Source organism: Oncorhynchus mykiss, chromosome 6 (assembly GCF_013265735.2).
Source record: "Oncorhynchus mykiss isolate Arlee chromosome 6, USDA_OmykA_1.1, whole genome shotgun sequence".
NCBI classification, from domain to species: Eukaryota; Metazoa; Chordata; class Actinopteri; order Salmoniformes; family Salmonidae; genus Oncorhynchus; species Oncorhynchus mykiss.
In genome coordinates this window covers 100,917,822-100,932,027 of record NC_048570.1, presented here as the reverse complement: position 1 = coordinate 100,932,027, position 14,206 = coordinate 100,917,822, and the positions used below count along the sequence as shown (strand labels likewise).

General features: G+C 48.8%; 1 protein-coding gene across 1 annotated transcript in view; it reads left to right on the top strand.

Annotated features, from left to right (window-relative positions):
* Window positions 1–14,206, top strand: part of LOC110510552 (Golgi apparatus protein 1-like) — an 88,314-nt gene that overhangs the window by 38,900 nt on the left and 35,208 nt on the right. The window contains exons 8-13 of the mRNA XM_036981736.1: window positions 1,135–1,352; window positions 4,536–4,657; window positions 6,823–6,924; window positions 8,327–8,480; window positions 9,573–9,710; window positions 13,993–14,079. Of these exons, the coding sequence (XP_036837631.1) occupies window positions 1,135–1,352; window positions 4,536–4,657; window positions 6,823–6,924; window positions 8,327–8,480; window positions 9,573–9,710; window positions 13,993–14,079 (821 nt within the window). The remainder of the gene's footprint in view (window positions 1–1,134; window positions 1,353–4,535; window positions 4,658–6,822; window positions 6,925–8,326; window positions 8,481–9,572; window positions 9,711–13,992; window positions 14,080–14,206) is intronic.

Here is a 14,206-nt window from a genome sequence, read left to right as displayed (position 1 = left end):
GTCTGGCCACTCTACTGTAAAGGCCTGATCGGTGGAGTGCTGCAGAGATGGTTGTCCTTCTAGAAGATTCTCCCATCTCCACAGAGGAACTCTGGAGCTCTGTCAGAGTGACCATCAGTTGCTTGGTCACCTCCCTGACCAAGGCCCTTCTCCCCGATTACTCAGTTTGGCCAGGTGGCCAGCTCTCGGAAGAGTCGGTGATTCCAAACTTCTTCATTTTAGGAATGATGGAGACCACTGTGTTCTTGGGAACCTTCAATGCTGCAGAAATGTTTTGGTACCCTTCCCCAGATCTGTGCCTCGACACAATCCTGTCTCAGAGCTCTAGGGACAATTCCTTCGACCTCATTGCTTGGATTTTGCTCTGACATGCACTGTCAACTGTGGGACCTCATTAAGACAGGTGTGTGTATTTCTAAATCATGTCCAATCAATTGAATTTACCACAGGTGGACTCCAATCAAGTTGTAGAAACAGCTCAAGGATGATCCATTTCAAGTCTCAGAGCAAAGAGTCTGAATACTTATGTAAATAAGACCTTTCTGTTTTTTAATTTCTAAAAATTTGTTTTCGGTTTGTCATTATGGGGTATTGTGATGTCATTATGGGGTACTGTGATGTCATTATGGGGTATTGTGTTGTAGATTGATGGGGAAAAACAATACTTTAATCCTTTTTAGAAAAAGTCTGTAACATAAAATGTGGAAAACGTGAAGGAGTCTGAATACTTTCTGAATGTCTCTCTAACCAGGTCGTAGTCCTCCCAGGTCGTACTCCCCCCAGCTCGTACTCCCCCCAGCTCGTACTCCCCCCGTACTCCTCCCAGGTCGTACTCCTTCCAGGTCGTACTCCTCCCAGGTCGTACACCCCCCAGGTCGTACTCCTCCCAGGTCGTACACCCCAGGTCTCCCCAGGATGCTGGTCTGAATGCCTCTCTAACCTATCCCTTCCTCTCTCCCCAGGTCTCCCCAGGATGCTGGTCTGAATGCCTCTCAACCCTATCCCCTCCTCTCTCCCCAGGTCTCCATGATGCTGGTCTGAATGCCTCTCAACCCTATCCCCTCCTCTCTCCCCAGGTCTCCCCAGGATGCTGGTCTGAATGCCTCTCTAACCTATCCCCTCCTCTCTCCCCAGGTCGTACAGTGTCTGAGGACTGCCAGGGGGAGATGTTGGAGTACCGTAGGATGCTGATAGAGGATTTCTCTCTGAGTCCAGAAATAGTGCTCCACTGTAGAGGGGAGATCGAGACCCACTGCTCCGGACTCCACAGGAAAGGACGTACCCTCCACTGTCTGATGAGGGTGGGCCGGGGGGACAAGGGAAGCACAGTGGACGGACTCTGTCAGAGCGCGGTGAGACGATGCACGCTGACGACACAGTGCCTTCAGAAAGTATTCATACCCCTTGACTTTTTCCAGATTCTGTTGTTACAGCCTGAATTTCAAATGGATTCAGATTGTTTTAGATTGTTTTGTCATTGGCCTAAACACAATACCCCATAATGACATCACAATACCCCATAATGACATCACAATACCCCATAATGACATCACAATACCCCATAGTGGAATGGTGTTTTTTTTCTTCAAACGAATTAAAAATGAAGATTTCACCATCAAAGGTGACTGTAAAACAGTTACAGTGTTTAGTGGCTGTGATAGGAGGAAACTGAGGATGGATCAACAACATTGTAGTTACTCCACAATAATAACCTACATGACAGAGTGAAAAGAAGGAAGCCTGTACAGAATACAATTATTCCAAAACATGTTTGTAACAAGGTGCTAAAGTAATACTGCAAAACATGTGGCAAAGCGATGAACACTTTGTAGTCAGGACAAAAAGTCATGTTTGGGGCAAATCCAATAAAACACATTACTCAGTAACACTCTACATATTTTCAAGCATAGTGGTGGCTGCATCATGTTATGGGTATGCTTGTCATCGTTAAGGACCGGGGAGTTTTTCAGGAATGGAATGGAGCTATTAGCACAGGCAAAATCCTAAAGGAAAACCTGGTTTAGTCCGCTTTCCACCAGACACTGGGATATGAATTCACCTTTTCAGCAGGAAAATAACCTAAAACACAAGGCCAAATCTACACTGGAGTTGCTTACCAGGAAGACAGTGAATGTTCCTGAGTGGCCCGAGTTACAGTTTTCATTTACATTTACTTGAAAACCTATGGCAAGACCTGAAAAGGTTTGTCTAGTAATGATCAACAACCAATTTGACAGAGCTTGAAGAATTTTGAAAATAATAATGGGCAAATGTTGGACAATCCAGGTGTGGAAATCTCTTAGACCCAGAACGGCACCCAGCTGTAATCGCTGCTAAAGGTGCTTGACTCATGAGTGTGAATACGGATGTAAAGTACTGACTCGACTCATGAGTGTGAATACGGATGTAAAGTATTGACTCACGAGTGTGAATACGAATGTAAAGTATTGACTCACGAGTGTGAATACGGATGTAAAGTATTGACTCACGAGTGTGACTACGGATGTAAAGTATTGACTCACGAGTGTGAATACGGATGTAAAGTATTGACTCGGGTGTGGATACGTATGTAAAGTATTGATTCGGGTGTGAATACGGATGTAAAGTATTGACTGTTTAAAATGTTCTATATATTTGCTAACTAAAAACATGTTTTTATGGGGTATTGTGTGTAGATGGGTGAGAACCCAAAATCTATTTAACCCATTTTGGATTCAGGCTGTAACAACAAAATGTAGAATACGTCAGGGGATATGAATACTTTCTGAAGGCACTGGACACACACACACACAGACACACTGGAAACAGGCATGCATAGACACACGTACAGATACACAGCAAATGGCATGAGCAGGCTCAACTTTTGTCTGGTTTCTAAAGATCTGTATTTGCTGTTCCCACTGACTAGAATGTGGAGATGAGGCTGATGGGGCTGTATGTGTTTTCATACACTGGAGATGAGGCTGATGGGGCTGTATGTGTTTTCATACACTGGAGATGAGGCTGATGGGGCTGATGGGGCTGTATGTGTTTTCATACACCTGAGATGAGGCTGATGGGGCTGTATGTGTTTTCATACACTGGAGATGGGGCTGATGGGGCTGTATGCGTTTTCATACACTGGAGATGAGGCTGATGGGGCTGATGGGGCTGTATATGTTTTCATACACTGGAGATGGGGCTGATGGGGCTGTATGTGTTTTCATACACTGGAGATGAGGCTGATGGGGCTGTATGTGTTTTCATACACTGGAGATGAGGCTGATGGGGCTGATGGGGCTGTATGTGTTTTCATACACTGGCGATGAGGCTGATGGGGCTGATGGGGCTGTATGTGTTTTCATACACTGGAGATGGGGCTGATGGGGCTGTATGTGTTTTCATACACCTGAGATGAGACTGATGGGGCTGTATGTGTTGTCATACACTGGAGATGAGGCTGATGGGGCTGTATGTGTTTTCATACACTGGAGATGAGGCTGATGGGGCTGTATGTGTTTTCATACACTGGAGATGAGGCTGATGGGGCTGATGGGGCTGTATGTGTTTTCATACACTGGAGATGAGGCTGATGGGGCTGTATGTGTTTTCATACACTGGAGATGAGGCTGATGGGGCTGTATGTGTTGTCATACACTGGAGATGAGGCTGATGGGGCTGATGGGGCTGTATGTGTTTTCATACACTGGAGATGAGGCTGATGGGGCTGATGGGGCTGTATGTGTTTTCATACACTGGAGATGGGGCTGATGGGGCTGTATGTGTTTTCATACACTGGAGATGAGGCTGATGAGGCTGTATGTGTTGTCATACACTGGAGATGGGGCTGATGGGGCTGTATGTGTTTTCATACACTGGAGATGAGGCTGATGGGGCTGTATGTGTTTTCATACACTGGAGATGAGGCTGATGGGGCTGATGGGGCTGTATGTGTTTCATACACTGGAGATGAGGCTGATGGGGCTGTATGTGTTTTCATACACTGGAGATGAGGCTGATGGGGCTGATGGGGCTGTATGTGTTTTCATACACTGGAGATGAGGCTGATGGGGCTGTATGTGTTTCATACACTGGAGATGGGGCTGATGGGGCTGTATGTGTTTTCATACACTGGAGATGAGGCTGATGGGGCTGTATGTGTTTTCATACACTGGAGATGAGGCTGATGGGGCTGTATGTGTTTTCATACACTGGAGATGAGGCTGATGGGGCTGATGGGGCTGTATGTGTTTTCATACACTGCCGCAGCCCTTACAGTAGAAATCTAGTAGTATTGTTATTGTAAATCTAGTATTATTTTTATTGTAAATAAAGTAGTGTTTTATTGTAAATAAATTAGTGGTGTTATTGTAAATCTAGTACTATTGTTATTGTAAATAAAGTAGTGTTTTATTGCAAATAAACTAGTATTGTTATTGTAATTCTAGTAGTGGTGTTATTGTAAATCTAGTAGTGATGTTATTGTAATTCTAGTAGTGATGTTATTGTAAATCTAGTAGCGATGTTATTGTAAATCTAGTAGTATTGTCCCTCAGCTCCAGACCTTGATCCAGTCAGCTGATCCTGGATCAGACTACAGGATAGACCGGGCCCTGAACGAAGCCTGTGAGTCTGTTATCCAGACGGCCTGCAAACACATCCGCAGCGGGGACCCCATGTGAGTACCATCACACACACACACACACACACACACACACACACACACACACACACACACACACACACACACACACACACACACAGAAGAACAATCGCATGCACACACACGTTTGTGAGTACTGTGATCTCAGATGCACGCAGACACAGACGCTGAGTAAATGCACACATGTCTTTTCTACCTGTGATGGTTGGCGGCACCTCCAGCTGTGTCTTTCCTGCTGTGTCAGTCAGTTCAGAATAAAGGGGTTTGTTACCTGTCAGGAATATCACTGTTGTCTTTGTCTTGAACAACAGGCCACTGGCAGGTTGGCAAGTGTTCGGCACGGTGTCAGTAATATGTTCAGCACGGTGTCAGTAATATGTTCAGGCTAGGCACGGTGTCAGTAATATGTTCAGACTGGACACGGTGTCAGTAATATGTTCAGCAGGGTGTCAGTAATATGTTCAGGCTGGGCACGGTGTCAGTAATATGTTCGGCACGGTGTCAGTAATATGTTCGGCACGGTGTCAGTAATATGTTCAGCACGGTGTCAGTAATATGTTCAGGCTGGGCACGGTGTCAGTAATATGTTCAGCACGGTGTCAGTAATATGTTCAGGCTGGGCACGGTGTCAGTAATATGTTCGGCACGGTGTCAGTAATATGTTCAGCACGGTGTCAGTAATATGTTCGGCACGGTGTCAGTAATATGTTCGGCACGGTGTCAGTAATATGTTCGGCACGGTGTCAGTAATATGTTCGGCACGGTGTCAGTAATATGTTCAGCACGGTGTCAGTAATATGTTCAGCACGGTGTCAGTAATATGTTCAGCACGGTGTCAGTAATATGTTCAGCACGGTGTCAGTAATATGTTCAGCACGGTGTCAGTAATATGTTCGGCACGGTGTCAGTAATATGTTCAGCACGGTGTCAGTAATATGTTCAGCACGGTGTCAGTAATATGTTCAGCACGGTGTCAGTAATATGTTCGGCACGGTGTCAGTAATATGTTCGGCACGGTGTCAGTAATATGTTCAGCACGGTGTCAGTAATATGTTCAGCACGGTGTCAGTAATATGTTCAGCACGGTGTCAGTAATATGTTCAGGCTGGGCACGGTGTCAGTAATATGTTCAGCACGGTGTCAGTAATATGTTCAGGCTGGGCACGGTGTCAGTAATATGTTCGGCACGGTGTCAGTAATATGTTCAGCACGGTGTCAGTAATATGTTCGGCACGGTGTCAATAATATGTTCAGCACGGTGTCAGTAATATGTTCAGCACGGTGTCAGTAATATGTTCGGCACGGTGTCAATAATATGTTCAGCACGGTGTCAGTAATATGTTCAGCACGGTGTCAGTAATATGTTCAGGCTGGGCACGGTGTCAGTAATATGTTCAGCACGGTGTCAGTAATATGTTCAGCACGGTGTCAGTAATATGTTCAGCACGGTGTCAGTAATATGTTCAGGCTGGGCACGGTGTCAGTAATATGTTCAGCACGGTGTCAGTAATATGTTCAGCACGGTGTCAGTAATATGTTCAGCACGGTGTCAGTAATATGTTCAGGCTGGGCACGGTGTCAGTAATATATGTTCAGCACGGTGTCAGTAATATGTTCAGCACAGTGTCAGTAATATGTTCAGGCTGGGCACGGTGTCAGTAATATGTTCAGCACGGTGTCAATAATATGTTTAGCACGGTGTCAGTAATATGTTCAGCACGGTGTCAGTAATATGTTCAGGCTGGGCACGGTGTCAGTAATATGTTCAGCACGGTGTCAGTAATATGTTCAGCACGGTGTCAGTAATATGTTCAGCACGGTGTCAGTAATATGTTCAGCACGGTGTCAGTAATATGTTCGGCACGGTGTCAGTAATATGTTCGGCACGGTGTCAGTAATATGTTCGGCACGGTGTCAGTAATATGTTTGGCACGGTGTCAGTAATATGTTCGGCACGGTGTCAGTAATATGTTCAGCACGGTGTCAGTAATATGTTCGGCACGGTGTCAGTAATATGTTCGGCACGGTGTCAGTAATATGTTCAGCACGGTGTCAGTAATATGTTCAGCACGGTGTCAGTAATATGTTCGGCACGGTGTCAGTAATATGTTCAGGCTGGGCACGGTGTCGGGATGGGTTTTTGATTGATTGATAAAGTCATTGCCATATTGTGTGTGTAGGATCCTGTCTTGCCTGATGGAGCACCTGTATACAGAGAAGATGGTGGAGGACTGTGAACGCAGACTACTGGAGCTACAGTACTTCATCTCTAGAGACTGGAAGTAAGTCAACCATGACCTCTGACCCCTAACCCCTGAGTTTGAACGCAGACTACTGGAGCTGCAGTACTTCATCTCTAGAGACTGGAAGTAAGTCAACCACGACCTCTGACCCCTGACTGTGAACGCAGACTACTGAAGATGCAGTACTTCATCTCTCGAGACTGGAAGTAAGTCAACCATGACCTCTGACCCCTAACCCCTGACTGTGAAAGCAGACTACTGGAGCTGCAGTACTTCATCTCTAGAGACTGGAAGTAAGTCAACCATGACCTCTGACCCCTGACCCCCTAACCCCTGACTGTGAAAGCAGACTACTGGAGCTGTAGTACTTCATCTCTAGAGACTGGTAGTAAGTCAACCATGACCTCTGACCCCCTAACCCCTGACTGTGAAAGCAGACTACTGGAGCTGTAGTACTTCATCTCTAGAGACTGGAAGTAAGTCAACCACGACCTCTGACCCCTGACTGTGAACGCAGACTACTGAAGATGCAGTACTTCATCTCTCGAGACTGGAAGTAAGTCAACCATGACCTCTGACCCCTGACCCCCTAACCCCTGACTGTGAAAGCAGACTACTGGAGCTGTAGTACTTCATCTCTAGAGACTGGAAGTAGGTCAACCATGACCTCTGACCCCTAACCCCTGACTGTGAACGCAGACTACTGGAGCTGCAGTACTTCATCTCTAGAGACTGGAAGTAGGTCAACCATGACCTCTGACCCCTAACCCCTGACTGTAGACTACTGGAGCTGTAGTACTTCATCTCTAGAGACTGGAAGTAAGTCAACCATGACCTCTGACCCCTGACCCCCTAACCCCTGACTGTGAAAGCAGACTACTGGAGCTGTAGTACTTCATCTCTAGAGACTGGAAGTAGGTCAACCATGACCTCTGACCCCTAACCCCTGACTGTGAATGCAGACTACTGGAGCTCACACTACTGGAGCTCACACTGTCAAACTCTCTACTGTCCCCTGTCTGCCACTGTCTAACTCTCTACTGCCCCGCCACACTAACTCTCTACTGCCCCCTGTCTGTCGGTCTGACACTGTCTAACTCTCTACTGCCCCCTGGCTGTCGGACTGTCTAACTCTCTCCTCACTCTACCAGACTGGACCCCATCCTGTATAAGAAGTGCCACACTGTCTAACTCTCTACTGCCCCCTGGCTGTCAGACTGTCTAACTCTCTACTGCCCCCTGGCTGTCAGACTGTCTAACTCTCTCCTCCCTCTACCAGACTGGACCCCATCCTGTATAAGAAGTGCCACTCTGTCTAACTCTCTACTGCCCCCTGGCTGTCAGACTGTCTAACTCTCTACTGCCCCCTGGCTGTCAGACTGTCTAACTCTCTACTGCCCCCTGGCTGTCAGACTGTCTAACTCTCTCCTCCCTCTACCAGACTGGACCCTATCCTGTATAAGAAGTGCCAGGGTGACGCTGCCCGGCTGTGCCACACCCACGGCTGGAATGAGACCAGCGAGCTGATGCCACCTGGGGCCGTGTTCTCGTGTCTCTATCGCCATGCCTACCGCACCGAGGAGCAGGGACGACGGGTAAGAGATTCAGGAGTAGCGAAGATGGACTAGTTCCCATGGTTCCACATTACTACTATGGTAGAACACATGTTGTTGGAGATGGTGGTGAGGAAGATGAGGGTGGTGGTTGGTAATGACATTGGTAGGTGGTTGGTAATGACAGTGGTAAGTGGTGGTGGGGATTGGTTATGACAGTGGTAGGTGGTTGGTAATGACAGTGGTAGGTGGTGGTGGGGAGTGGTAATGACATTGGTAGGTGGTTGGTTATGACAGTGGTAGGTGGTGGTGGGGAGTGGTAATGACAGTGGTAGGTGGTGGTGGGGAGTGGTACTGACAGTGGTAGGTGGTGGTGGGGAGTGGTTATGACAGTGGTAGGTGGTGGTGGGGAGTGGTAATGACAGTGGTAGGTGGTGGTGGTGGTTGGTAATGAGTGGTGGTGATGGTGGTTGGTAATGACAGTGGTAGGTGGTGGTGGGGAGTGGTAATGACAGTGGTAGGTGGTGGTGGTGGTTGGTAATGACAGTGGTAGGTGGTGGTGGGGAGTGGTAATGACAGTGGTAGGTGGTGGTGGGGAGTGGTTATGACAGTGGTAGGTGGTGATGGTGGTTGGTAATGAGTGGTGGTGATGGTGGTTGGTAATGACAGTGGTAGGTGGTGGTGGGGAGTGGTAATGACAGTGGTAGGTGGTGATGGTGGTTGGTAATGACAGTGTTAGGTGGTGATTGGTAAAGACAGTAATTGTTTTTAAAGCCCCGTTCCTGACTGTGCTGAATCTGATGGACATAAATGGCTACAATATTGTCTGACAAGATGATCATCCCATCTGATATCTGTGCTGTTATAAAAAATGACCTTCCACTGGTATGTGTGTGTGTGTGTGTGTGTGTGTGTGTGTGTGTGTGTGTGTGTGTGTGTGTGTGTGTGTGTGTGTGTGTGTGTGTGTGTGTGTGTGTGTGTGTGTGTGTGTGTGTGTTCCCTGTGTGTGTGTGTGTGTTCCCTGTGTGTGTGTGTGTGTGTGTGTGTGTGTTCCCTGTGTGTGTGTGTGTTCCCTGTGTGTGTGTGTGTTCCCTGTGTGTGTGTGTGTGTGTGTTCCCTGTGTGTGTTGTTTAGCTGTCTCGTGACTGTAAGGTAGAGGTACAGAGGATCCTCCACCAGAGGGCGCTAGATGTGAAACTAGACCCTGATCTCCAGAAGCGCTGTTTGACTGACCTGGGGAAGTGGTGTAGTGACAAGACTGGCACGGGACAGGTAGGTGACACACACACACACACACACACACACACACACACACACACACACACACACTGTATGACTGGCCTGGGGAAGTGGTGTAGTGACAAGACTGGCACGGGACAGGTAGGTGACACACACACACACACACACACACTGTATGACTGACCTGGGGAAGTGGTGTAGTGACAAGACTGGCACGGGACAGGTAGGTGACACACACACACACATACACACTGTATGACTGACCTGGGGAAGTGGTGTAGTGACAAGACTGGCACGGGACAGGTAGGTGACACACACACACACATACACACTGTATGACTGACCTGGGGAAGTGGTGTAGTGACAAAACTGGCACGGGACAGGTAGGTGACACACACACACACACACACACACTGTATGACTGGCCTTAGGTAGTGGTGTAGTAACAAGACAGGTAGGTCACAGACAGACAGACAGACAGACAGACAGACAGACAGACAGACAGACAGACAGACAGACAGACAGACAGACAGACAGACAGACAGACAGACAGACAGACAGACAGACAGACAGACAGACAGACAGACAGACAGACAGACAGACAGACAGACAGACACTGTATGACTGGCCTGAGGTAGTGGTGTAGTAACAAGACAGGTAGGTCACAGACAGACAGACAGACAGACAGACAGACAGACAGACAGATTCACTGTATGACCGACCAGGTAGGAGGACAGATTTACCTGACAGAAACCGACACTGGCTTCATCCCAATTCCCCCAAAGTGTAAATCTGTACTTTCTCACATGGAGTTAAGAATGGTGGAAAACACCCTCCAGCCAATGCGTACACCAATCAGATGCTTTTAAATCCATGAGATTTAGACTACTGAAAAAGGGTGGAGAATCAGCACTAAATGTCCTAAATCAACCCCTGGGCATTCTGGGAGAGCTGCAAATGTCCCCAAAAAATGCAAGATAAGCCCATTGGGCCTCTTACCAGAATGCTAACAAAATAAGCACAAACTAATAGGGCATTCACATAGATGCTGTTATCTAAATGCTAATGAGCAAAAATGAACAAAGTAATTGCAAAGACAGGTAAATCCAGCTCATAAAGTTACACAAGCATAGCAGAGGGGGGAAGAACAGAGGAGGAACAGCAGCATGTGTTCACAGAGCAGAGGGGGGAAGAACAGAGGAGGAACAGCAGCATGTGTTCACAGAGCAGAGGGGGGAAGAACAGAGGAGGAACAGCAGCATGTGTTCACAGAGCAGAGGGGGAAAGAACAGAGGAGGAACAGCAGCATGTGTTCACAGAGCAAAGGGGGGAAGAACAGAGGAGGAACAGCAGCATGTGTTCACAGAGCAGAGGGGGGAAGAACAGAGGAGGAACAGCAGCATGTGTTCACAGAGCAGAGGGGGGAAGAACAGAGGAGGAACAGCAGCATGTGTTCACAGAGCAGAGGGGGGAAGAACAGAGGAGGAACAGCAGGATGTGTTCACAGAGCAGAGGGGGGAAGAACAGAGGAGGAACAGCAGGATGTGTTCACAGAGCAGAGGGGGGAAGAACAGAGGAGGAACAGCAGGATGTGTTCACAGAGCAGAGGGGGGAAGAACAGAGGAGGAACAGCAGGATGTGTTCACAGAGCAGAGGGGGGAAGAACAGAGGAGGAACAGCAGCATGTGTTCACAGAGCAGAGGGGGGAAGAACAGAGGAGGAACAGCAGCATGTGTTCACAGAGCAGAGGGGGGAAGAACAGAGGAGGAACAGCAGCATGTGTTCACAGAGCAGAGGGGGGAAGAACAGAGGAGGAACAGCAGCATGTGTTCACAGAGCAGAGGGGGGAAGAACAGAGGAGGAACAGCAGCATGTGTTCACAGAGCAGAGGGGGGAAGAACAGAGGAGGAACAGCAGGATGTGTTCACAGAGCAGAGGGGGGAAGAACAGAGGAGGAACAGCAGCATGTGTTCACAGAGCAGAGGGGGGAAGAACAGAGGAGGAACAGTGACCGGTGATTTGAAGAACTCAATATTCTTTATCTGCTAACGTATTGCACAAGTTAACTGCAGGTATTAAAAAGGAGCTACAGAAATGGAACTTTATTGAAAAGTTTAAATGAATAGTTTTGGCGGTATTGGAAAACCTTCCCGTGGCTGTTTCCAAGTCCCCTGGTATACGGTATACACCGCCCAGCCTTCCACATTATGGATTACAATAATGTATTACTGCCTTTGGCTTCGCTTCTCAAATACTGACTGTGTTTGCTTGGATATATACCAAGGCTGTGTTGTGACGGCGTTGTGTGACGGTGTTGTGATGGTGTGTGTGACGGTGTTGTGATGGTGTGTGTGACGGCGTTGTGTGACGGCGTTGTGATGGTGTGTGTGACGGTGTTGTGATGGTGTGTGTGACGGTGTTGTGATGGTGTGTGTGACGGCGTTGTGTGACGGCGTTGTGTGACGGCGTTGTGATGGTGTGTGTGACGGCGTTGTGGTGGTGTGTGTGACGGCGTTGTGATGGTGTGTGTGACGGCGTTGTGATGGTGTGTGTGACGGCGTTGTGGTGGTGTGTGTGACGGCGTTGTGGTGGTGTGTGTGACGGCGTTGTGATGGTGTGTGTGACGGCGTTGTGATGGTGTGTGTGACGGCGTTGTGATGGTGTGTGTGACGGCGTTGTGTGACGGCGTTGTGATGGTGTGTGTGACGGCGTTGTGTGACGGCGTTGTGATGGTGTTTGTGACGGCGTTGTGTGACGGTGTTGTGATGGTGTGTGTGACGGCGTTGTGATGGTGTTTGTGACGGTGTTGGGATGGTGTGTGTGATGATGGTGTGTGTGACGGTGTTGTGATGGTGTTTGTGACGGCGTTGTGTGACGGCGTTGTGATGGTGTGTGTGACGGCGTTGTGATGGTGTTTGTGACGGTGTTGGGATGGTGTGTGTGACGGCGTTGTGTGACGGCGTTGTGATGGTGTGTGTGACGGTGTTGTGATGGTGTGTGTGACGGCGTTGTGTGACGGCGTTGTGATGGTGTGTGTGACGGCGTTGTGGTGGTGTGTGTGACGGCGTTGTGGTGGTGTGTGTGACGGCGTTGTGATGGTGTGTGTGACGGCGTTGTGATGGTGTTTGTGACGGTGTTGGGATGGTGTGTGTGACGTCGTTGTGTGACGGCGTTGTGATGGTGTGTGTGACGGCGTTGTGGTGGTGTGTGTGACGGCGTTGTGGTGGTGTGTGTGACGGCGTTGTGATGGTGTGTGTGACGGTGTTGGGATGGTGTGTGTGACGGCGTTGTGTGACGGCGTTGTGATGGTGTGTGTGACGGTGTTGTGATGGTGTGTGTGACGGCGTTGTGTGACGGCGTTGTGATGGTGTGTGTGACGGCGTTGTGGTGGTGTATGTGACGGCGTTGTGATGGTGTGTGTGACGGCGTTGTGATGGTGTGTGTGACGGCGTTGTGATGGTGTGTGTGACGGCGTTGTGATGGTGTGTGTGACGGCGTTGTGATGGTGTGTGTGACGGCGTTGTGATGGTGTGTGTGACGGTGTTGTGATGGTGTTTGTGACGGCGTTGTGTGACGGCGTTGTGATGGTGTGTGTGACGGTGTTGTGATGGTGTGTGTGACGGCGTTGTGTGACGGCGTTGTGATGGTGTGGTGACGGCGTTGTGATGGTGTGGGTGACGGCGTTGTGATGGTGTGGTGACGGCGTTGTGATGGTGTGTGTGACGGCGTTGTGAGGGTGTGTGTGACGGCGTTGTGATGGTGTGTGTGACGGCGTTGTGATGGTGTGTGTGACGGCGTTGTGATGATGTGTGTGACGGCGTTGTGATGGTGTGTGTGACGGCGTTGTGTGACGGCATTGTGTGACGGCATTGTGATGGTGTGTGTGACGGCGTTGTGATGGTGTGTGTGACGGCGTTGTGTGACGGCATTGTGTGACGGCATTGTGATGGTGTGTGTGACGGCGTTGTGATGGTGTGTGTGACGGCGTTGTGTGACGGCGTTGTGTGACGGCATTATGATGGTGTGTGTGACGCCGTTGTGATGGTGTGTGTGACGGCGTTGTGTGACGGCGTTGTGATGGTGTGTGTGACGGCGTTGTGATGGTGTGTGTGACGGCGTTGTGATGGTGTGTGTGACGGCGTTGTGATGGTGTGTGTGACGGCGTTGTGATGGTGTGTGTGACGGCGTTGTGATGATGTGGGAATGGTGTGTGTGACGGCGTTGTGATGGTGTGTGTGACGGCGTTGTGATGGTGTGTGTGTGACGGCGTTGTGATGGTGTGTGTGACGGCATTGTGACGGCGTGTGTGTTCTAGGAGTTGGAGTGTCTGCAGGACCACCTGGAAGACCTGCTGTCAGGGTGTGGAGAGGTGGTGGGCAACCTGACAGAGCTGCAGTCTGAGGTACACTATCTGTCTGTCTTCATGTTGGATGGACTGTGGCTCCAAAATTATTGGCACCCTGATAAAGATGAGCAAAAAAGACTGGATAAAATAAATGATACAAATACTAAACTATATTATTACTATG